The 24448-nt window shown below is 53.9% G+C and overlaps 1 protein-coding gene across 16 annotated transcripts in view; it reads left to right on the plus strand.

Annotated features, from left to right (window-relative positions):
- Positions 1 to 1424: 1424 nt before the first annotated feature.
- MYO18A (myosin XVIIIA) overlaps positions 1425 to 24448 on the plus strand; it is a 95810-nt gene continuing 72786 nt past the window's right edge. For 12 of the 16 annotated variants that reach the window (XM_071210458.1, XM_071210460.1, XM_071210462.1 and 9 more), the window contains exons 1-2: positions 1425 to 1543; positions 10810 to 11889. In XM_071210458.1, the coding sequence (XP_071066559.1) occupies positions 10891 to 11889 (999 nt within the window). In that variant the 5' untranslated portion in view covers positions 1425 to 1543; positions 10810 to 10890. Of the gene's footprint in view, positions 1544 to 4649; positions 5008 to 10809; positions 11890 to 24448 lie in introns of those variants that run through there. The other 4 variants (XM_058283142.1, XM_058283144.1, XM_058283138.2 and 1 more) reach the window with 4 other exon arrangements.

The raw sequence follows: 24448 nt of genomic DNA on the forward strand, positions 1-24448 counted from the left end.
CATGGTCTGCTCAAATTTCATGTCCTTGGAGCCACTTTCCTTCAACCCTCCAGCCAAACAAACCCTCCACCACAGTGCAGCATACCATCCACAGCCCCAGCTCACCCCTGCCTCTGTGCAAGTTCCACATTTGATTTCACTCTGTGTCCCCTGGAATAAATGTTTGTTGAATTAGGTTTGGGTTTCATGTTATCCCTTTATCCAAATGTGCATGTTCTGGGAGAGAGGATGTAGCTCAGTGGTTTGAGTACCTGCTTCCCATATATGAGGTCCCAGGTTCAATCCCTGGCACCTCTTTGAAAAATAAAAATAAAAAATGTGCATGTTCTGAAACTGCTCTACTCCTCAAGTCCTTACTCAGCGATTTGCTCCTGAGCCTCTTGGCTCCAGCCTTCCCCGGTCCGTCAGGTTGGGCCAGCCCTGCACGGAGAAGTTCCCTGCTGAGCTGTGTGTGGAGGCAGCCATACTTACCTGCTACGCCCTTTCTCCTGAAACACCCCATGTAGTTTTTTCCACGTCTGGGGATACCGTATTCCTGCACGAACACTGTCTAGAGAATAAGCACCCTCCTCTCTCTCCAAAGTCAAGACATAGTGCCTATCTCGGGAACCTGGTCCATAGATGCCCCTTGGCCTCTCCCAGGAAATCTGAAAAAAAAACTCCCTTCTTAGTGTATAGACCAGATTACTTGACATTGCAGTGACAATGACGCTTGATAATCACAAGCCACGACAAACCCAGGGGCAGATATCATTCCGGGGAACTTCTGAAGGGCATTAATCTTGGCCTTCTTGGGCTTCTTCAGGGAGTGAGTGTCACTGTGGGCATGCCGCTGTGCCCTGGTCCACCCTGTGGGCAGCTCCATCTGAGACCAAGCCACTGGGAGCTGCCTGTGCCCACGCTGGGGCGTGCATCCTGGCAGGGCCACTTTGGACATGGCAGACCGTCCCTGCTCTGGACTGCATCATCCTGCATGTCCAGCAGCACTGTGTCCGCCTCTGCTGAGACCCCCTGGGAAGACACGGTCAGGACTCAGCAGCTTCCTTGGGACTGCACTACCCTGGGCAGCATGTTCTTGGACACGGCCAGAAGAGTCCAGTGCCGCCTTGGACAGAGCCTGTTCTATGCATCCAGCACCTTTCTGACAAGGCCGGAGGGTCCCGGTGCCCACGGTGGCCAGACCCTCCAGGGCAGAGCCCTCTTGGACACTCCGGCAGCGTCCAGGGCCCAGCGCAGACAGACCCTCCATCAGGGCCTCTTGGGCACGGCCAGAGGGGCGTCCGTGCCCACTGGGGACGGAGGGGTCCGAGGGCAGCGCGCGGCGCCCGCCGGGCCTGCGCCTGGAGGCGCGCCCAGGCGCTGCCAGGAAGGCCGGGCGTTTATCCCCGGAGCCGCCAGCAGGGAGCTCCCTTTCGGCTCGGCTCGCGCGGCCGCGGGGGGCGGCGCTGGGCTGCGCCGCGCTGCGCTCCAGCCCCGACCGGGCCGGGGTTGCTGGATGCCGCGTCTCCGCTCCTGCTGCCTGCCCGGCGGGCTCCAGCGGCGGGTGAGTGCGGGGCGGCGCGGGCGGCCGCTGGGTAGCGGGCCGGGCCCGGGGGCGCTGCGGGGCGGGCTCCCACCCGGCGGGCGGCGGGCGGCGGGCGGCGGGGCCGGGCGGGCTCCTCCTCCTCCCCTCTCCCCTGGAAGCAGCGGCCCGGACTCCCGGCTCCCGTCCCCGGCGGCGCCTCGGAGCTCGGCGTCCGGGGGCAGGGGCCGGCGGGAAGGGGCGGGGAGGGGGAGCACTGGCCCCTTTTGCCAGCTCGGGGGGCGCGGAGAACAGGAAAGGGTGGCCTTCGGATTGCGGGGATTTGGGGCTTGGAGGAGCCCAGGTGGCCCTGGGCTGCGGGACCGGCTCTGCAGTGCCGGGGAGTAGGGGGCTGATTGGGGCCAGGCCCCGGCCCCCCTGACAGACCGACCGACAGAGGCACCGAGGCAAGCGGCGGGGAAGGCGAGCACCTCCACAGAGCCCTTTCTCCTTCCCAGCGGCCTTCACCCTTTCACTGCCAAGCGGGCTCCTCTCAAAGGAGCAGCTGCTAGACAGCTGGCAAAACAATGGAGACCCCGCTTCCCCCGACCCCTCCCCTTGGGGCAGAAGATACGGGGGGGGGGGCTCAGTGATCGTCAGGCTTGGGGGAATTAGGGAGTGCAGGCTGCCCCCTAGGACTGGCTGCTCACCTCACCTTTCCCCCCAGAGGGTTGGGATGAGTGTGGGAAGGTGTCGGGCCTGCCCGGGGCCTCCGGGAGAGCCGGCCCTGGGGCCCCGCCCTGCTAACCTGTCATGCCAGTTGGTTCACCAATGGGAAGGGGGCGGTGGTGGGGTTGGTTGGTTGGGGGGGGGGAGTGCTGCTTGGTACCAAGGCTGGTGAGGAGGGGGTCATGTTCCCGGCTGAGAGCAGGCCTGCTGGGACACACCACACATTGGGGCTTTGTTGTGGGGCGTGGGGGTGCTGCCCTCTTGCCAGGCGCCTGTGTCCTGCTGATTAGTTGGAAAGGCTGCCGTCAGAAGGAGCGGGCGGACCGGGGAGAGGGCAGCCAGTGTGTGTTTAAGCAGGTACTCATTTTGCCTGGTCCCTTGGCCACAGGGGCTCGTATTTGTGGGGAAGGGCTGGGAGGGTGCCTCCTGGGAAGGGCTTTCCTGGCTGAGACCTTCCTGCCCTCAGCTGGCCCCCCCTATTAGAGATTTGGGTCCCTTCTCCCTTTCACCTTGCCAGTGACTCAGGCTGTCTTGCTTCGGTTGGTTTGGCCCCTTGGAGTCCCTGGCAAGGTTGTGGTGAGCAGGCCTTGGGAACACCCCTGGGAGAGTGAAACTGCGGGCAGTGTGTGTGCAGTGGGAGGAGAGAAGGCTGGGTGATAGAGAGCAAGATCACCTAGCAGGACATTGAATCTAGAGGGTCAAGCCGCCTCTTCACGTGCCTGCCAGGCCTGGAGTCCTCTCCTTGAGGAGGTTGGGGTCCCGTTGTCATGGCAACGGGCCTGGCCTTGCCTATGCCGCCCCCCTCCCCCCACCATCCTTTTCAGTCCAGGGGCCACTTTCTATTTGGGGATATTGAAAGTTGCTCTCCTGAGGTCTCTGGCTTCCTGACAGACCTCACTGGCTCCTCGTCAAATGCCCTGCCACCTCCGCAGCTTCCCCTCTGTCCTTTTGTGATGACGGCTTTCCAGGAAATATGCTCCTGGTTACTGGGCACGACTGGTTATATATAGCCTTGGGTGGAGATGTACTTGTCCATTTGGGGCTGGGGGCTTTGGGGTTGGGGCCTCAATTCCAGGAAGACAGTGGCTTTGGGGAGAGATGTGTTGGGATCTTAGGAGAATGAGAAAGTTCATAGGCTGCAGGAAGGGACAGGGCTGGGAGGGGCCACAAGCTGGTGGTCACTTCCCTCGGGAGTTTTGAACTTTCAACAGTGGATGACCTGGTGCCTGGCAGCTGAGTGTCTGGTTTGTTTACTCTCTCCTCCTGGCTAGGTGCCGGGGTGTGTGCCCGAGGGCTCCCTCCCGCCCCGGGCTCTCCTCAGAAGCCCTCACTCACGTGGACTGGGCCCCTCCTGACTCCTGCCTGCTCCTGCAGCCTCGCTCCTGGGCAGCCTGCGCAGCCGGCCTGTTGCCTGGCGCGCCCTTCAGTGGCCCTGTGGGAAGCTGCTGACCGAGGAGCACGCGTGTCTCCAGAAGTTGGGCCTCATAACTCCGGGGTCTCCCAGAGGCAGGTGGCTGAAGGTAGACGGGGTGGGGCAGAAGTCTGGAGCTTGTATGAAAGGGAGAATCCGCCCTGCTTGGGGTGGAGCAGGGAGTTGGAACTGGGGAAGCCTGATCCGGACTTGGGGTATCGTGCATCTCCGGGGCTGCAGAGCTGTTCTTGGTCCTTTGAGCCAGAGGTCTGTCCCCAGCCAGACCCCCTGCCCTGGAGTGGATGCCAAGGATGGGCACCAGAGCGTCAGTGTGAGCTGGGTCCTGTTGGCAGCCTGGGCCCCAGGTGGAGCGGGCACCTCCCCATTGTGGTGGGTAAAGCTGAGCGGCTCTGGCTTGATACGGGTTAAAGCTGAGCAGGCCTGGCTCACTGAGTGCTGATTGCCAGGTTCCCCCGGGCTTGGAATGGGGGACTTGGAAGTCTTACATTCTGCATCGCGCCAGGTCCATTGGGTGCTTTAGGACCTGACTATCACCATTTTCTGAATTAAAGGGTGGCATGGTGCCCTGGAGGGAGCTGGCTTGGAACAGTGGGGAACAGGCTGGAAGTCTCCATTGCTCCCCCTAATTCACTTCCCTGCCCTTTGTCTTGAGGTAGGAATTATGTCGCTAGTAAATTATCCACATTCCCTTGACATTTCAAACAGTTTGGAGTCAGGTAGCGGTTTTAGTTGTTGGACTGCAGATTTTACAGGGCCCTTTCTCTCTGCCAGGTACTTTATCATCACTTGAAAGGAATTATTTTTCTTTTTCTCTGGTATTCAGAGATGTTGGGTGATGGGCTCAAGGTCACACAGCCGAGTCGGAGGCAGAGTGGGATTAGAACCTGCAGTTTGTGGTTGAACAGCAAAGGCGAAGGCTTGAGGCCAAGTCTGCGCTCCCCAAAGGTCCCGGGAGATTTTACAGTTGCAATAGCTGAGGCCTAGAGAGGGACGAGACTTGCTCAAGGTCACACAGAAGGTGGTGGAGGGCAGCGAGTGTTGGCTGAGTTTAGCGCCCAGCCGGCGGCCGCAGGAGCCGCTTGGGGCCGACACGGTGCACCGGGGGAGCAGCGGCCTGGCCTGGGAGGCTGGCACCTTTCCCGCTCGCGTTCTCCCGGGGCCAGCGGGACTACCGCGTTCCAGCGGAGACGGTGTCGCAGCGGGAGGCGCCGCGGGGCTACGGCCGCGCCGGGCCCGGCTGCCTGGAAATGGCGAGGGCCTCCCGGTTCCCGGCGCCGCGGCCGACAGGAAGGGTGCAGTCGGAGAGGGCACACCTGGAGCCGGATAAGCTCCGTGTGACCTGGCGGTGAGTCACGGGGCGCTGCGGAGCTCAGCAGAACCGGGCGGGAGGAGGCTCGGCGGCGGCCGCAGGCCCCTCGCCCCGCGCGCTCCCCGGGGCGCGCCCGCGGGCAGGTGACGTGTGAGCCCCGCTCGCGCCTCTGCCAGCCCCTCTGTGCGGCCTGAGCGGAGAGGAAGGCCCAGGGGGGTGGTGAGCGGCGCCCGGGTAGGTCCGGGGCCAAGGGAGAGGGGCCGGCTCCCTTGGGAAAGTATTTCCTTTGTATTTATTTATGAATGTGGTCTGGGGGGTGGGGTGAGGGCTAAGTGCACCCACAGCAGTCTAGTCTGGATGCTCTTGTCCTGGAATTCTAACATTATAGTTTCCATTTCCTGGGGTTTTTAAGTTGCCAGCTTCAGGAGCGTGACCCATTTAAATGCGCCCCCACTTAAAGCCACAAGACACCAGTGAAATCTATTTTAACCAACTCCCCCAAGTCACTGAAACTTTTTCAAGGCATGAGATGGCAAGCCTAAATAGATTGCTTATTTCTTTGTCAAGCCTTTCTTTTGATCACAAATGTAACATGTACTGGAAAAAAGTTTCATCTGTAGGAAGTGTATAAAGTAGAAAATTAGAGTGTAATTCCTCTTCCCTTCTACACCCCAGAGGTAGCAACTGATATGTAATTTGTTTTTACAGGCTATTTTTTAAAAGTCTGTTTTATGTACACATATGTGTATGTATGTAATGATATACTAATATTTTGTTATATATAACATATAAAATATAATTTAATATAAATATTTTAATATTTTCTTGTAGGAAATAAAGTGCAGGCAAAAGTTGATATAAGTTGCACATAATCCCATTATCCACAACCCTTAGGCTTAAATAAACACACACATGCACACCTCTGCTGGATGAATATTCTCATTGTGAACAATTAAAACAGTGGGCATAAAACACATCTGCTTTGACCCCTCTAAAATCCCAATCCCCTTCTCAGAGCAGACATTTTCTATGCACATGTGAATATTGTACATAATATGCACGTATATATATACACACACATATATAGTTAATTGCTTTAAAATTTTAGCAAAAATTACATACTATCCTGCCAGTTGCTTTTTTCACTTAATTATATAGTATAGAATCTTTCCAGGTCAGTATACACAAATCTACCCCATTCTTTTTAACAACTGCTCAGTTGTGGCATAATTTACCTATTCCCCTAGTGATGGACACTGATATTTATAGACTTTTGCTGTTACAAACAATGCTGTAAAGATTAGCCTTGTTCATTATATGAGTACATCTATAGGTGTCCTGTTAAGTAGAAATGTCCAGTCAAAAAATATGTACATTTAAATATTTTCATGGATGCCACCAACTTGCCCTCCTAAAAGATTACACCAATTTATATCCCACCAACATGTATGAGACTCTTGATAATTTTGGATGTTACCAATCTCAACAGTTGCCACTAAGCTGCTAAGTAAAAAACAGTATGCCTCTGTTTTTTTTTCACATTTCTGTGAATATTACTGAGGCTGAATACTTGTTTGTGTTTGTTGGCCATTTCCATTTCTGCATCTATGAATGGCCTGTCCATCTCCTTGGCCGTGGCTGTATGGGGCTCTGGACCCAGGCCAGTGTGATCCAGCTTGGCCTGTGCTCGCTGTGTGGCCTTCACTTCTCTCAGTTTTTAGTTTCTAGATGCAAAGACCCTTTCCTGCATTAAGATTTTATTTCTTACCTTATTTTAGTCATACTTGTGCTAAGAATCGTTTGCATCCTTTATTATCCTTTCCCCTATCCCATTTAGATGGCACAGAATGTATCTGTCTTGCTGCTATTATGTACCATTCTTGAGGGCCTACTATGGGGCACGCCTGATAGGAGGGCTTATATACCTATTTCATTCCCATACCTTAAGAGGTGAGTACTATTATTATCTTCATTTTACAAATGGGAAAACAGGCACAGAGGTGGTAAGCAACTTGCCTAAGATTGAACAGCTCTTAACTGGATTTGTTCTTGGGTTTGTTACCTGTCATTCGAAGCCTGAGCTCTTACACTAGGTTATCTCTATATCCCTCGCATTTAGTAGGTGCTCGATATAAATCCTCTCCAACATTCTATCACAAAATTTCAAACATTCAGAAAATTTTATGAATTTTACAGTGAACACTCCTCATTCCTAGATTCTACAATTAACATTTACTATCCTTGGTATCACAGATTTATCTCTTGTTACATCTATCAGTCCCTCTTAAATTTTTGAACATCACAAAGTAAATTGCAGACATCAGTATACTTTCCCCCAAATTCTTCAGCATGCATATCATTAGCTAGAATTCAATATTTGTTTACAGTTCCTTTTTTCTTTTGAGTTAATATTATATGCAATGAAATGTACAACTCTTCAGGACCTTATTGGATGACTGTTAACAAATGCTTATACCCATGCATCCCAAACCCGTATTAAGATACAGAATACAGCACCACCTCAGAAAGTTCCCTCATGCTCTTTCTCAGGCAATCCCCACTCCCACCCTCTAGAGGCAACCACTGTTCGGATTTTTATTCTACCATAGATTAGCTTTGCCTATACTAGAACTTCATATAAAAGCAATCATACAGAGAAGGAGGTCAGAGAAACTGCCAGGTTGCCTTCCCTGGAAAGAAGGGCGAGGGTAAGAGAGGAAGGGAAGGTAGAAACTGCAGCCTGGAACGGGGGTGGGGGCCATGGTATTGGAACCGCTAGAGACTTTGGACCTCAGGACAGGAGATGCTGGAAAGTCCAGTGTCTACAAGGAGGTGACAGAGCCCCGGTCTCTGGCAAATTGGGAGCTAAGGAGCATAGGACAGAAGCAGCTGCAGCTGCATTGCAAAAGCTGGCCCTGGAGAGGCAGGCAGGGAAGTGCCTCCAGACATGTGGCGCAGCAGGGAGCTGAGGCCACAGCCAGACCTGGCGACGGTGGTGATGGTAGTGAGGAAGGAGGTATATTTGAAGCTGTGCAGATAACAGCATCAGGACAGGGGTGGTGTGGGGAAGGCTGACACAGACTCAATCTCTGAGTTGAGATACGAGTGGGGTGTGGGGAGCATTTGGCAGAGGGTTAATAACTAACCTGTGTCCACAAGTGACTTAGAAATTTGGAATTTTAGAGCTGGAAGAGGCCTGGATCATTTAGTCCAACCTTGAACAAAGTGACAGGCCCAAGGTCCCCCAGTGATTTGTTGGCAGATCCGGGCTTAGATGCCAGAGTTCCTAAAATTCCTGGCCAGCACTGTCCCCTGTGAATTTCTGTTGTTCATGCCTGCTACAGTGACAACGAGGGCCAGCCTGCTGCTGAGACAGCGATTTAAATGAAATTACTTCTTAGGGTCCTTCCCAGCCCAAAGATTCTAGAATTCTGGGGGCTGTTTTCCGTTGATACTGCTCAGTAAACCAGCCTCCAGCACAGAGCCAGGCTTGGGTAAGGATTGCAGAGTGAGGACTGGAGACCAAAAAGGACGTCTTGGTGGGGCAGCAGGTGGGTTCTCTGTGGTTGGGCTGAGGCTGAGATACTCTTGTTTGTCCCCTCTAAGCCCCCAATTTCTTCCTTTCTCCCATGGGTACACCTGGGACCATCGTCTAAATCAGGACTGTGAGATGGCACAGAGAGTGTGGGTGAAGGTCAAGGTGGGCAGGCAGTGACCAGCTGAGGATCTTGGGGATAACCTGCCAAGGGAAGGGGACCTGGAAGGTTTATAGTCTGGGATAAATGTGGTACAGCTGCTTGCCCTATAATAGGGGAATGACTAAGTCCCCTGTCCTGGGATATGGTAGGCCTGTGCCATATCCCACCCACAGTGAGAAGCTACTTGGCCCAAAGGAGAGGTCTGAGAAGAGAATGAGGGCTGGCAGGTACTCCCAGCCCAAATCAGTCCAGACTCAGCTGGCTGAGGCTGACCCCGGCCTTCCACCTCTTGGGGCCTAGATTTCCTGTCCCCCAGCTCCCAGGTACTGTATGTGGAACGTTTAGAACCAAAAAGTTCAGAGGGAACCTTGTTTTACCTGGTAGAAACTGAGGTCAGAGAGGGAAAGGGGCTCAGCTAGCGACTCCGTAGGCCTCCCACCTCTTTGGATGTATGTGCACTGTCCAGTATGTGGCTATTGAGTACTTGAAATGTGGTTAGTCTGAATTGAGACGTGTTCTGAGCATAAAATACGTCCTGGATTTCAAAGACTTAATATGGAAAAGAGAATGTAAGGCATCTCAATATTTTTAATACCAATTTCATGTTGAAAAAGACATTATTTTGAATATATTGCTTTTTATAAAATATGTTATTGAAGTTAATTCCACCTTCCTTTTTACCTTTTTGTAGTGTGGCTACTAGAAAATTTAAAATGACATATGTGACTTGAATTCTATTCCTTGTGGACAGAGCAACTCTAGAAAGAAGTACCGGTGTCCCAGGAACCATGTGGGCCAGAGTGGTGGGCAGGGGGAAGCATGTAGCCAGCGCACCAGGACCCTTAGGCGTTCCTGGCCTGGATGCCTTCCTGGGCATTAGACCTGGGTTGGGGATCCCTCTTGGTGGAATGGGGAGTCTAGAGGGCCCTGCTTGGTGGCCCAGGTGGAGTGCACAGACGGGAAGGGTCCCTCTAGGGCCTGGCAAGGTCCTTGCTAGAAAGGATAAGCTTGGAGATCCTGTGTCTGGAATTCAGGGAGACCTTCACGGAGAGATAAAAAACCTGAATGTAATTTCTAATTAGGTGACATGGCCTGCTTCTGCTTCTTGTTCCCTGATGGTTAGAACAAGAAAGGCCCTCTTACCTCCACCCCCACCAGGCTGTGCACAGGGGTAGAGGTAAGCTGGCCCTCGTAGACAGGCTCACGTGCCCTGGAGCTGGGGTTCTCGCTCTGGCTGCCACAACTTTCTTCCTGAGCTATATTTAGGTGTTGGTCTGGGGAAAAGGATGTATGTTTTTCAGGATCCTGTTTTTGCAACAGATCCTATCCCCCCACCCCCACCCACAGCTGTCTGTCCTCTGTTCAGTTTGGAATTTCCCTTTCCTTCTTCCCTCTTGGCCCCACCCCTGCCTTTACTTTGGGCTTCCATGCCCTAGAAAGAATCACAATATTTGTGACTGAATCCCATCATTGATACTTATTAGCTGTGTGACAACACCTACATTTTTTCTCATTTTCTAATTTTAAAGTTGGAGATGATGCTTACAGGGATGTTGTGAGGTTCAAACAAGTTAATAGAGTACCTGGCCATTAAATAAGTGTGGATTTCTTTGACATTTTCTGTGAGGTGGTGGCTAAGGGTGCTGTTCTAGGGACGATAGGCTTAGAAATGAGCCCAGTAGCGTCTATGTCCATTGCCTTAACGGACAGTGGCTGTGGGAGGTGATGATACACAGAGTCCCTCACCTTTTCCCTTTGTGTTTGAATCTCAAGTCAGGTCCCAGGTTGGTGTAGCATATCCTCTTGCCAGGAGGTCAGGTCTCCCAGATGCCACCACCAGGCACACCTAAACCTTGGTCCATAAGTGTTTAAAGGAAAGGAGAGGCTTTGGAGTTGGTTTATCTAAGCCTCAAGTTTTCTTGTTTGTACAATGGGGGTAATAATAGTACATACCTAGAGAAATGCTAAAAGGATTCGATTAACTGAGGCTGTTGTGTAAAGAAGTAGAGCGCCTGGCACATAGCTTGCATGCACTGAGGGATAGCTGTGCTTAGTTTTTGGTCGGGTCTCAGCTGGAAACAAGAGGAAGAGGCTCTGCTTGAATAACTCTTCTCCTTCTCTGTGTGTTTCTGGTTTGCAGCAGCAAGGTGGGGTAGAAAAGTCCTGTGCTAAGCACCTATAATCTTCTGGGGGTGCCACCCCTAAAAACAGCACCCCCACCATGTTTAACCTAATGAAGAAAGATAAGGACAAAGATGGTGGGCGGAAGGAGAAGAAGGAGAAGAAGGAGAAGAAGGAGCGGATGTCCGCGGCAGAGCTGCGGAGCCTGGAGGAGATGAGCCTGCGTCGCGGCTTCTTCAACCTGAACCGTTCCTACAAGCGTGACTCCAGGACACGCCTGGAAATCTCCAACCCCATCCCCATCAAGGTGGCCAGCGGCTCTGACCTGCATCTGACTGACATTGACTCCGACAGCAACCGGGGCAGCGTCATCCTGGACTCGGGCCACCTAAGCACAGCCAGCTCCAGCGACGACCTCAAGGGTGAGGAAGGCAGCTTCCGTGGCTCTGTGCTGCAGAGGGCAGCCAAGTTTGGCTCCCTGGCCAAGCAGAACTCACAGATGATTGTCAAGCGCTTCTCCTTCTCCCAGCGTAGCCGGGATGAAAGCGCCTCAGAAACCTCCACCCCCTCAGAGCACTCGGCTGCCCCGTCCCCGCAGGTGGAGGTGAGGACTCTAGAGGGCCAGCTGATGCAGCATTCTGGCCCTGGTGTCCCTCGAGCAGGGCCCCGGTCCCGAGTCCCCGAGCTGGTGACCAAAAGGTTCCCGGCAGACCTGCGCCTGCCCCCTGTGGTGCCACCGCCTCCCCCTGCCCTCCGGGAGCTGGAGCTGCAGCGCCGGCCCACTGGAGACTTCGGCTTCTCCCTGCGGCGCACGACCATGCTGGATCGGGGCCCCGAGGGCCAGGCCTATCGGCGAGTGGTTCACTTTGCTGAGCCCGGGGCAGGCACCAAGGACCTGGCCCTGGGGTTGGTGCCAGGCGACCGGCTGGTGGAAATTAATGGGCACAATGTGGAGAGCAAGTCCCGGGATGAGATCGTGGAGATGATCCGCCAGTCTGGGGACAGCGTGCGGCTCAAGGTGCAACCCATCCCAGAGCTCAGCGAGCTGAGCCGGAGCTGGCTGCGGAGCGGCGAGGGACCCCGCAGGGAGCCAGCCGATGTGAGTGTTTACCCGGGCTGCCGGGGGGAACAGGGGTTGGGAATGCTGGCATCTCCTGCTGTTCTACTTAGGTGGGTGACTGGGGTACCCAAGAGCTGCAGTCAGAGCCTCACATGTGTGTGAGCGGGGAGCCAGGCCACTGCCCCGGCTCCAGGCAACTTACTGGCCTGGAGGGAAGAGTGACTTCAGGGGAGGGTGCCCGCATGCCCAGGGAAGGGAGTCACACCTTTGCCTCTCTACCATTCTCGGAGCTGAGGACAGGTCCCCAGAGGCTCTTTGGGGTAGAGCTCTCAGACAGAGGTGCCGTTTAGCCAGGCCTCGTGGCTTGGTGCCTCCTCTCCGGTGGTCCATGTCTCTTGGATTGACTTGATTGAATTCAGTGTGGGGCTTTTCTCCAGGGTGATGGGTGGTTGGGAATTGCTGTAAAAGTGTTGGACTTCATGATACGAGGGTAGGTTAGGGATTTGGGAACCATATTTCCTGAGCCCCAAATTGGGGCATGTGGGCTAACAATGTGCTACTTCCAGATATGAGAGATAGTCTGGACACTAGAATATAGGAGTTCCATGTTATTTAGATATTATGGGTAAAAAAGAAATCCAAAGTATTTTAGATCAGGCTGTCATGGAACACCAGGGATGGACAACTGCTCTGGCTATAGCTCCTAGGGAGACGATGTCAGGCCAGAGTCGCCTCTTGCCCTGCGTGAGCAAGGAGTTGCTTATCAAGTGAGGCTGCAGAGATGAGCAAGGAGCAGATCATGGAGGGCCTTGTAAATTGTGGGAGGAGTTTAGATTTTATCCCAGTGATTTGGAAAGCCATTGTAGGATTTGACATAGGGGAATGAATGAGTCTGATTTACACTTTATAAAGATTACTTGGGTTCCAAGAGTCTTTTTATTCCTCCTGGAAGAAGCAAAAGCATGGCCCTAGAAAAGTGACAGGGATGAAACCTACAAAGATAGTGTGTCCTAACTGTCCCTGAGACTCCTGGGACAAAAAGCAGTGGAAGAGGATGACATAGGATCAGAAGAGATTTAAACTAGATATATGAGCATATCTCTAGGGGGGATCTGAGGTCTCTAACCCTAGGGGTCTTTTGATAGGCAGCTACATTTCCTTTTGGAATGTCTTGCCTGGAGACAGCACATGAAGGACAAGGTGACCTCTGGCCGTCCTTCCCTCCCCGTCATGGGTTCTAGTACTGCCCAGATCTGGCTCCTAAAGCCTTACCAGTGCACATACAGCCTGGCCAGGATCTTTTGGCACTGACTGGTCGGAAGTGTCAAAGTCAGAGATGGGAGGAAATGCTAAGGAAGCAGGCAGAATCCTGGTGCCAACTTTCTACTGATGCTCGGGATGGCTGCCTGGGTGGGGCTGGAAGTGGCAGGGTCAGGAGCTGACAGGAGGCCCTGGAGTTGGGTTCCAGGCCTTCCTTTACACTGAGGCTACTTGCCTTCAGGCACTTTTGCTAGTCAGGGAGAGGCTAGGAGTGGGAGGGAGCCTGTTGTGAAAGCCAGGGAAGGACCTGGACTCATTCATTCCAGAAGCACACATTGAGTACCTGCTGTATATCAGTCAACAGGTTACACTGAACTCAGGCAACTATGAGGGGGAGATGTTTTTCTCAGAACCAAAGACAGCAACTTGTTGCCGTGTTTATTTTCTCTCAGGTGAGCACTGCTTTTAACAGATGGAATTTTCTGTCTCTTAAAGAATCCCCCAGGGGATTGTTGCCAGCTCCCTGCTGAACCATAGCATGGGCCTCTGTGGGGCCCAGGGCTTGGCATCCCAGATGCTGTTTAGTTTTCTATCTATAGCACAGGGATCATTCTGGTATCTCACGTTTCCCAGACACTCTCCCTTTCCTACTAGCTGCTGCTACCCTTCCCTGGGGAAGTGGATGGTTCAGTTTGGGAGCCCCTGGTGGATTCCAAGTTACAGCTGATATCCCTGATGTGCTGGCTCACTTCAGCCACCATGGGACAAGCCCCGCTGGTGCCCAGAGGACTTTGGGATCTAGCAGGGTACACAGTGGGAAATCCCACCCCTGTGATTCACATAGAGCCATTTAATATGACGATGAGCAACAGGACTAGGAGGAACCCTGTATCTTTTCCCACATGGTAGATGGTGGGGACTCGGGCCATGCACTGAGAGGAGGAGGGCAAGCCCAGCATTTCTAGCTTCCTGGGGGAGACCTTGGGCGCTGATGCAGAAGTGCTGCAGCCTCTTTTGTGGCCCTCATCCACTATCTCCTCCTCCTCTTCCTTGCACTCCTACTCCTGCTCCTTCTCTTGGCAGCAGTTCTAATCCCAGTTCCACACCAAGAAGAGTCTTCCCGCCCCTTCCATGCGCCTGGGCGGAGTACCCCGATGAGTCCAGCCCCATAGGGACAGCTCTTGGCGGCCACCCTGCCCGTCAGGCCATCATCCTCCAACTGTGTCCACACGTTGCCTGTCCCCATGGAGCTCTGAGCTGGCTGGCCATCTGTTCTCCTCCTGCACACAGATGGGGGCCAGGCCCCGTGGGTCCACTCTGTGGCCTGCTCAGAAGGCTCCAGGGACAGACAGCCCCCTTGGGTTTCCCTCTCACTTGGTGTGTGTCCAGAATGTTTGGCTCACACCTTCTTCACGGGTTCCTGTAGCTGCTAGACAGGGTTCCACTGGGAGTAGGGGCAGGCCACGGTAGTAGGATAGACCTAGGGCTTAACAGAAATCCCTCAGCCTGCTTGAGAGAAGCAGCTTGTACTTCTGTCATCTCTTCTGCCACCCACCTATCCACTCAACAAACATTTGCTGAGCACGTGCTGTGTCCTAAATCTGGGTTCCAGAGTATGTGACACATAATCCCAGCTCCAAGTACCTTGCACTCTAGTGGGGGGGGTGGCCAGACAAGACACTGACAGGGGCCAGGAGAGGAGGCTAGGGAAGCCCACAAGAGGGGCTTCAGGTACAGTCTTGGGGGTGGGTCAGTAGACGCCGAGCGAAGGGGTGGCCGGAGCAAGGAAAAGCCTGTGTTGGAAAAATGCCAAGGCTTAGAGGCTGGAGATAGAATGACACATTTGGGGAATAAGGCTGAGGACGTGTGTGTGGAGTGAGCCGTGAGAGAAGCAGCAGGAGAGATAAGCAGGGGCAGGCCCTTGTGAGCCAGGCTGGGGAATGTGAACTTTAACCTAAGGGCAATGGAGCAGTTTAATGAGGGAGTAATAGAAACAGGTTTTAGAAACTCTCCCTGGCTGCCTCTGGAGAATGCTTTGGAGTGGAGCCAGGGCAGCGCAGAGAGAGTAGTGAGGGGCTGTTGTCATCGTCCTAGTGGGAGGACGGAGGCCTGCCTTGAGTGGGAGCAGTGGGCACAGAGAGAAATATCAGACAGGAGTGCAGAGGTAGGCGTGGAGTCTTGGTGACTAACTGGGTGGCAGGTGAGGGAGAGGAGGGGTCAAGTCTGTCCAGGGTAAGGGAGCTGTTGGTAAAGAGGAGGATCTTAAAACCTCAGTTGGATCAGAATTTCTTTCTCTGGTTCCTGGAGTGTGGATGGGAAAGTCAGGGCCCACTGAGGAAGGGGTAGAGGTCGGCTGGGACTAGGCCTGGGGGAAAAGAGGGCTGGCCTCTCCCATCTGCATCCTCAGTGGGGCCATCCTGGGGGACAAGTGGATTGTTTGGGGACATAGCCCAACTGCCAGAAGGGCATGGCTCTGCTGAGTTCAGAACAGTCCCCCTGGCCAAACCCTGTCCAAGGCGGTTATCCCCTGCCTCTAAGAGCCAGAGGGGCTGGCGGGCATGGGAGCCCTACCCAGAGAGCACTGCGTCCCTCAGCTCTGGAGAACAGCTGGGATGGGAGAGGAGGGGGTTAAAGGAAGACTACTGCTCCCTCTACTTTCTGACCTCTCTGGAGCTGTCAGGCTGTACAGGTACACAGGCGGAACAGGAAGGAGGAAGTGCCAGTATTGCCTAGACGGAAGGGGTGGCGATTAGGAGGGACCTCCTGAAGAGGGTGACCTTGGTCTCCTCTAGAAAGTGGACATTCTTCTAATCTCCCAAACTTCGAAAAGGTTAAACAGAAAAGGATGCATACCCAACTAACTCCACGTATGTCTAAGAAGAATAGGCTTGAGGACTACAGGGAGACTTGCTTTTTATTCTTCTCCTATACTTTGTGGGTCTTTTTTAAGACAAGCTTGTTTATGTATTAGGTGGGATCACTTATGTGAAACTTTGGCAGGTAGTAAATGCTGAGGAAGGACAGTCCTGCTGCCACTCTCTAAAGCCTTCCAGAGAAGGTAATGTTGCCATCTCCTTAATTAATCCATCCCAGTGCTCTCCCACCCTGCTAGTGGTAAAGTTTTCTTTCCAGTGGAGACTCCTGATGCTTTTGTCCAAATTTTTTTTGTAGCTCTATCTTTAAAGACTTCCAACCAGAGGGAGAGGGGACCCTGGGTGCTCCCCAGCCTCTCCCAGCTTCTTAGAGCCCAGCTCTCAGGTCGGCAGGTGCAGTCAGCAGGGACCCTGCAGTTAGGGTTGCCGGCATCTGGGGAAGGGCAGGGGAGACCCCTTTCCTGTCATGGAAGCCCTGGAAACTGTATGAGCGGAAGTGGTGTGAGTCTCGTCAGCCTGCACCCAGGGCCTAGGTGCTGTCAGGAGCAGGGGTGGGGTGGGGGTGTGGGGGTTACAGAGTTCTTAGGGGAGACTCACTTGGACTGTTTCCAGGTCTGCCGGGCTGGTTTTGAGCACTGGGCTTTCCTCAAGGTTCTGGCGGTTGCACAGCAGCTGGCTGCTGCCCGGGCCCAGTGTTCTAGAAAGCTCTGTTCCTCATTTTACTCCAAATGATCCTTGGAGATTTTTTTTTAAAACAGGAAATTCTAACTTCATTTTGTACCAGAGCTCCAGGCACCCCTGGAATCAGCAAGTCTCACCACATGAAAGCCCCAACTTGGGGGCCCAGAGGGAAGCCAAAACTAAGTCCTTTTGGTAACGAGGGTTAAAGTAGCGGGACCAGTGGGTAGGTCCCAAGGACATGAGAACTGGTGGGTGGAAGGTCTCTGGGAGTATTTTGGGGGTTACCTATCCTGGATTAATGGGGTGCCTGGGAACAGCAGGATAGAGTGGTAGACAGGCCGTCCTTATTCTGCAAGGTCTCCCCTCTGTGCCCTCAGAGACACCTTCGTCCCTGTGAGATGCTAAACAAACCACAGCTGCAGAGTGCCTTGGCCACCGAGCCTGTGGGCGGTGGGCACAGTGCCCAGGCAACATTGAACTGGAGGTGGGTGTGTGCCATGGTCACTGGTGGTCACTAGCCTGGAGCCCTGGTGTGGGGGCAGAGCTTTGGGGTCACCTGCCTTGGCTGCTGTCTCTGGGTAGAACTCCACTGGCCTGCCCTGACATCCACACTACCCTGCCTTCTGCTCTCTTCTGATCTCCCTTACTTACATGGAAATGGTTCTGGAAAATACCAGATATGCAAACACCCTGACTGGGGGTGGGTGGGGAGTGGGGTGAAGGGGGATGTGTGGCGGGTGGGAACACAAGTATTTAAAAAATGCTGCAAATCTCTGTAGCATTTCCCAGAAACCACAAGCACGTGCTCTGCCTGCCAGCAGGGCCCCCGCTGTCCCACGGCACTAAGCTGCTGAGTCTCCTCCTGGTGGAGAGCAGCATCTGGCGGGGGACACCAGGGACCCAGCTGGGCCGGGGGCCCCCTGCTGCCTGGGCAGGCCTCCGCTGTCAGTTCTGGGCAGCGGACACGGAAGTGCCCTGGGCATCCGGCAGCACCATGGGCGCCCACTCGGCCAGGCAGGCGCCATGAAGGAGGGGAGTTTTCATGTCTCCCCACCCCTGCTGTGCAGTTTGGGGGGGCCCCAGCCATCCCTAGCGTCCTGCGTGATGTTTGGCAGCAACTTCTGTTCTGTTGACTACAGGGGATGGTGTCAGCAAGGCAAATTTTTTCAGTTGTTGGCTCTCGTTTGGTTGGGAAACTGTTTCCTTAGACTCAGGTCGCACTCTGGCTCCCTTTAGCTCCTACCACATGTGCCTCAGAACCAGGGTGTGGTGTTTGCCCTGGCTTGGCCCGGCCACACCGTGCAGGCGCTGGGCCAAGGGAGAATGTGGGGTGTTTGCCCAGTGTTCTGTGTGGTGCCCAGCACAGTGCCTGGCACCTAATGCTCCCTAAGTTGTGTTAATTGATCAATTAAGATCCAGCTGGAGGGGGGTGGGGGGTATATGGGGACCTCGTGTTTTTTTAATGTAACATTAAAAAAATAAAGACAAAAAAAAAAAAGATCCAACTGGAAAGAAATGCCTTGGGGGAAGGGTCTAAGAAATCACAGCGAGGACAAGGATGATGGCTAGCAATTGCCATATGTCAGGCGCTGCTGTAGGTGCTTGTTGACGTATACTTACTCATTTAACTTTCACCACACCCTACAAAATAGTTATTGTAATGACCTGGATTGCACAGATGAGGAAACTAGATTACAGAGAGGCTGAGGATAGTAGCTTGCCCAAGGTTTCACAGCTACAAGGGCTTGTTAGGATTTGAACTCAAGCCATCCACTCCTTGCTCTTAACTGGTATACTGAACAGGGTTTTTACAAATCCACTGCCTAACCCGGGCCTGGGCCCTCTGATATTTGCTGCCCCTGGTCATTAGGAGCCCCCTCACATCTTCTTTGTCCCTCCGGAGGGGAAGAGGGACTGTCCTCTGGGGGTGCTGCAGAAGGGAGTATCTTGCTCTCAGCCTCTCCTGGGATTAGCCCAGAGGAGGTGAGCCCAAGTGGCAGCAGGCAGGGCTGAATCCTGTGGGATCTGGGAGAGGTACCGGGAAAGGGGGGAGTGAGAAGCCGTGAGAGGAGGAAGAGAGGCTTGGCAGCGTCTGGGTTAATCCCACGGGTGGAGGAGGTGTGGACTGTTGCCCTTAAACGTGCATGTCCCCCGCTAGGCCCCCAGGGTAGGGGGCAGGGCCATTGCCCTTTTCATCTCTTTGGCCCTTACTGGTGCACTCTCACTGATCTCCACAGCACTTGGAGTAGCAGGATCTCTGGGGTGTCACCTTCGACCTGGAGCAGGCTTCCCTGCCATCTAGTTTCCTGTTTGTGTGTGAGAGATTGGGGGGCATGGCCTAGCAGGGTGTCTAGCAGGTGGTGGGAGTGCCTTCTTGTTGGTCTCCATATCCTGTCCCTGCTGTTCCTTTGTCTATAATGCTTTTCCCTGCCCTCCCTCATCCACTCATATACTTTAGCCTCAGTTTGAATATCGCTTCCCGAGGGAAGTCTTCCTTGGTTCCCCCTGGACCACTCAGGCCCCACTCTGGCAGCACCCCATCTTCCCCCTTCGTAGCTTTCATCAACATTGTAATTAAGGGAAGCAGACGTGGCTCAACGGATAGAGCGTCCACCTACCATATGGGAAGTCCAGGGTTCAAACCCAGGGCCTCCTGACCCGTGTGGTGAGCTGGCCCACACGCAGTGCTGATGCGCGCAAGGAGTGCCTGCCATGCAGGGGTGTCCCCCGCGTAGGGGAGCCCCATGCACAAGGAGTGCGCCCTGTAAGGAGAGCTGCCCCTCGCGAAAAAAAAAAGATTGTAATTAATTAGTTATCTTCTTATTTCTCCAGTGCTGGAGCACTTCATGAGAGCACTGGACTTTGGGGAATGACTGGAACTGGCTTCCCGTTCTCTCTGTCCAGTTTTCATTGTTTAGCTGTTTTGGTTCCTAGAACTCTCACTCCCGACTGGCCTTGGTGATTTGCCTATAGTGTGTTGCCCCGTCCTCCCCCCACCCACTGACTGTTTCTTGTGTCCCTGGGGGCTTGGCGCCTCTGCAGGAGTAGAGGAGTGACATGCCTGGTAGGCATCCTGAGGCAGGAGCAGGGGAAGGGGCTGGAGGAGGGGGGTCCTGGGGCAGCCCGCTCCCTGCCCTGCCCTGGAGCCCCGGTGACGGGCGCTCAGCTTTGGGGAGAAGCAGACTCAGGGTTACATGGGGGCCACACAGTGTCCCGCCCTGGGGACCCTGGAGGAATATACGAGTCTTAGTGGCTGCAGGTCTCCGAGGAGGTAGAACGTTGACCGTCAGGGCTCAGAGCTTCCTCTTCCCCTCTGCTGCTTTACCCAGGCAGCCTGCATGCCCGAATGTTGGCAGGCTGGGAATTTTCACAAGGATTTTTCCCAGTCAGAGCAACAGATTCCAGCTGGAGACTGGGGACAGCTCCTGCATGGGCAGGGGCTACTAGACAGGGCTAGGGCAGCCCCAGCCACTCTGCTCTTGGGGTCCAGGCTCAGTTTGGATCCCCCCAAAGACTTGACTGTCTCCCCCATGGGCCGGGTCGGGGAACCTGTGTGTCTGGAGCTGTAGGGCTCAGCAGAGGCGGCGGGAGGCCTCAAAGCCCAGAGACTCCACCTCTGTGAGGAGAGAGGAAGCCGGCCATGTCCCACAAGGCTGCACTTCCTCTGGCCAGTACATGAGTCAGGAAGGGGAGCGTCTTGGATTCCATCTTCAGGTGGGGCCGTGCCTGCCAGACCCAGGTTCTCTGGCCTGGCCTCGGCAGGAGGTGACACTGCAGAATTTGTCACCCATATCTGTCCACTCTGTGGGCCCCAGTGCCTCTAGGGCCTGCTTTCCTCTCTTAATGACCTTTCCGGCCTCTGTGCCTCTTGCCCCCTGATCTCACTTCTGCTGGCTCCTCCCTCCCCTTCCCATTTCTGCAAGGAGCTGACTCACTTCCTCCCTCCCCTCCTAGCGTCTTTCACTGCCATGCCCTGTGACAAGCAGGGTACAAGCAAGGGAGATTTCCCAGAAGGCACTTCCTGGGTTCTCTTCTCTGGCAGCAGGATGTGTGGCTGCCCTGGCTCTGGGGCAGAAGAGGGCTGAGTGAGGGGTAGGGAGGCGGATGGCTTTGGGGGGCCGTAGGGAAGGCCAGGCATGAGTGCCCCAGAGCCTCAGCATGGTCAGGGGGTTTGTTGGCAGGCCTTGATGAACACCTGCTCCATGACACACTCTGGGCTTGGTTCTGTGGAGGAGAAAGGCTGACAGTGCCATCCCTATGGTCAGGGGGCCTGTGCTTTCTCTAGAAGCACAGACATCTGCCAAAGGGTAGCTCTTAGCCCAGGGTGGCATGGGCTGGAGGCCAAGCAGTGACAGCACTGTCAGGCAGCATGAGACCATCATAACTTCCTGTGGCACCCGGTTTCATCCCTAGCTCCATCAGGGGGAAAGTATCCAGAGATTACTAGAATCTTCAGGGAATGGCAAAGGGAAGGGTCTGATATGATCTTGTGCTAGGGCTGCTGGGTCCCTGTATCCTTGCCCTCCCCCCACCCCCACCCCAGCTCTCTCATTTGTGGACTGGTTTGGTTGTGGGGCTGACTGTGGAAGCACTGGCTTCAGAGCAGTCAAAGGATTCTCCCATGGTGGGCTGGCATCTTCTACCTAGCCCTCCTTGGAAATGCCCAGGCTGGGAGACTGTGTGCTTGGCACCTCCAGCACTAGGGGACCCAGCCTTTGCTGGGCCTGGCGTAGCCTTGCATCCCTCCTCAGCAGGCGGCCTGGGTTACCTAAAGGACACAGGCGGAGGCCCAGTCCCCAGTCACTTGGCTGTGTGTCAAGATCAATAGAAGCAAGAGGGAAACTGGGCCTGCCGCCTGAAGAGCCTGGGGGGACTGCTGTGGTCTGTCTTCCTGGAATCAAGTGACCAGCAAACATCCCTAGTCCCCTTAGCCCTTGGCTTTGCCTGGCAGAGCCCCTATTCCACAGGCAGCCTGGGAGTCTGGCTGCAGGATTTCTGGACAATGACAGGAGGTTCTTGTTTAAGCATGGTGGGGGACGGGCAGGAATGAGGCTCGGGGAAGGTAATGGGTGCCAGCTTGACCACCCTACCCAAAATGCCCTCACCTTCCCTCATGGGAGGCGAGATACCCTGGGCAGACAGTGGTGTGCATTCCTTTCTCAGGGCTGCCTCCACCCAAAATTACCTGGCCCTGATCTTGGGAGTAGAACTGGGCTCTGGAGCAGGACACCCAGCTTGGGAATGGCCTCAATGTCACACACACACACACAGCAGAAGTTAGACTGGTAGTCCTCTTTCCTTTTCCCTAAGACCTTTCCACAGCACTTCTGCCGTCAGCTCCCAATGCTTCTAAGCAGCCTGTACATTCTCTATCCAGAGGAGAGCTGACCGCAAACCATGGGGATATGGCATCTGGGGAAGAAGGCAGAGATTTCCTTCTTCTATCAGGGCCTTGGGTCCTCTTCCCCTCCCGCTTCCCCCAACGTCTTTTTTTCTTTTTTTTTAAGATTTATTTTTTATTCATTTTTCTTCCTCCCTGTCCCACCCCCCAGTTGTCTGCTCTCTGTGTCCATTCACTGTGTGTTCTTCTGTGACCGCTTCTATCCTTATCAGCAGCACCAGGAATCTGTGTTTCTTTTTGTTGCATCATCTCCTTGCTGCGTCAGCTCTCCGTGTGTGCAGTGCCACTCCTGGGCAGGCTGTGCTTTATTCGCGCTGGGTGGGTCTCCTTATGGGGCACATTCCTTGCACGTAGGGCTCCCCTACGTGGGGACATCCCTGCGTGGCAGGGCACTCCCTGCGCGCATCAGCACTGCGCATGGGCCAGCTCCACACGGGTGAAGGAGGCCCTGGGTTTGAACCGCGGACCTCCCATGTGGTAGGCGGACGCCCTATCGGTTGGGCCAAATCTGCTTCCCTCCCCCAACCTCTTAATCTTCCTTGGACCACTGTTTTGAAGTCTCTATCTGTGCCTCTGAAAGAGGGACTATGTTATAAAGAGTCCCCTATCCTCTCACCCCCCATTCTCCTCAAACTCCAAAACCTACAGCTCTCTTATTGCCATAGAAACAGATACTTGGCCGATATGGAGTTGGATGGAAGGGCTGGCTTTGGCTGTAGGAATTGCTTTCAGCTCATTCTGTGAAGAGAAAGAGGAGCACAGGGCAGCCTAGGAAGAAAAACCTGCAAGCCAGGAGTTCTGCATGGTCCTGCAGTGTATAAACATTGTTATATATTAGTTAAGGCACGGACTCTGGAGCCAGACTGCTTGGGATCGAATTCAGGCTCTGCTACCTACTAACTCTAATCCTTCGGTAAATTATTTAATTTCTGTGTCTCATATTTCTCATCTATCAAATGAGAATAATAATAATCTGTTTGGGAGCAGATGTGACTTAAGCCGTTGAATGCCTGCTTCCCACATGGAAGGTCCCGGGTTCAGTTCCTGATGCCTCCTAAAAACAAACAAGCACAACAAATGAAAAAATCATCTCAGGGGAGCCAGTGTGGCTCAGTGGTTCAGTGCTGGCTTCCTACGTACCAGATCCTAGGTTCAATCCCCAGTGCCCAGTACCTCAAAAAAAAAAAAAAAGTCCTTTCCTTGTATGGTGGTTTTGAGAATTAATCAATACATGTGAATTGTTTGTAATAGTGCCTGGCACATATTAAGTGCTCAAAAGTGAGTGTTGTCGTCATCATCAGTATATCCTGACATGTTAGGATGTGCTCTGCCCCAGGATGTATTGGTGCCTGGTAGCTTTGTGGACCATCTGCCCCTAGGGATGCCATAGACCCTGCTTAATGACTCAGCTCTGCTCATGGATTGGGGGGGGGACTTTACTGTGCCCCCACACTGGTGCTTTTGTCCAAGGTGCGTTTCAGGTGAACATAAGGCCCAGTGAGGTCACCAAGCTGATGCAGAGCCGCATGCCCTCAGAGTTTCTAAACTGCACTAAACTGCAGCTTTTTAAATTGTGCTGCTTTTCTACAACTTTCTCCAGTCCCATTCTTGGCTGATGCCAGTACATTTGGAGTGCCAGGGCTCTTTCTACTTATTCGTTTTCCAGTTGAACCAACCCACTTTTTGGGGTCTTTCTACAACTTATTTAGTTTCTTCATGCCTGTCCTGCCCATGAGAGCACATTTGGATTAGGGCTAAAAAGGAATTGAAGGCAAAACTGAGGCACGGAGCAGAGAGACAGCCCCAACCTGCCAATTCCCTGGTCTGTCCTCTGCTCCTTCGAGTACACACATGAGCTTGTCCCGACTTTCTAACTACTACAGCAAACCCCCTCAAGTTGAGTGCTGGTGATAGGATGTGATAGTGATGAGACTCATGCTCTTGTTCTTCCGTGGACCCCAGGCTAGTGGAGCTTGCTTGAGCCTCTCCAGCATATCGCACTTCTCTCCACCACGCCCTCTTCTTCCTCATTTAGTTCATCAGCTAATGCAGTGAGTAGCCCAGTTATGGTCCTTGCTACTCCTTGGAAAAACCCCTGGCCTGTGTCTAGGCTGGGACTTCATTGACCTTATTTGCCCTTAGAAGTTCAGGATTCTTCTGGGACTTCTCTCTCTGGCAGCCCTAGGATCAGAGGAGTCCAGCAGTGGGTGATGTGGGGAAGCCCTCCAGGGCCTCAAGCCACTACATTCCAGATGTCTTACCCAAGCATGGCCCAGGGATGCAGAAACAAGGAACAATTGTGTGGCACTAAGGGGCTTTCTCCCAGGCCTGGGACGCCTTGAGCGGGGGGCGGAGCAGCATGCTTCAATTCAGCCTTGCCTTT

Source organism: Dasypus novemcinctus, chromosome 21 (genome assembly GCF_030445035.2).
Source record: "Dasypus novemcinctus isolate mDasNov1 chromosome 21, mDasNov1.1.hap2, whole genome shotgun sequence".
Lineage (NCBI taxonomy): Eukaryota > Metazoa > Chordata > Mammalia > Cingulata > Dasypodidae > Dasypus > Dasypus novemcinctus.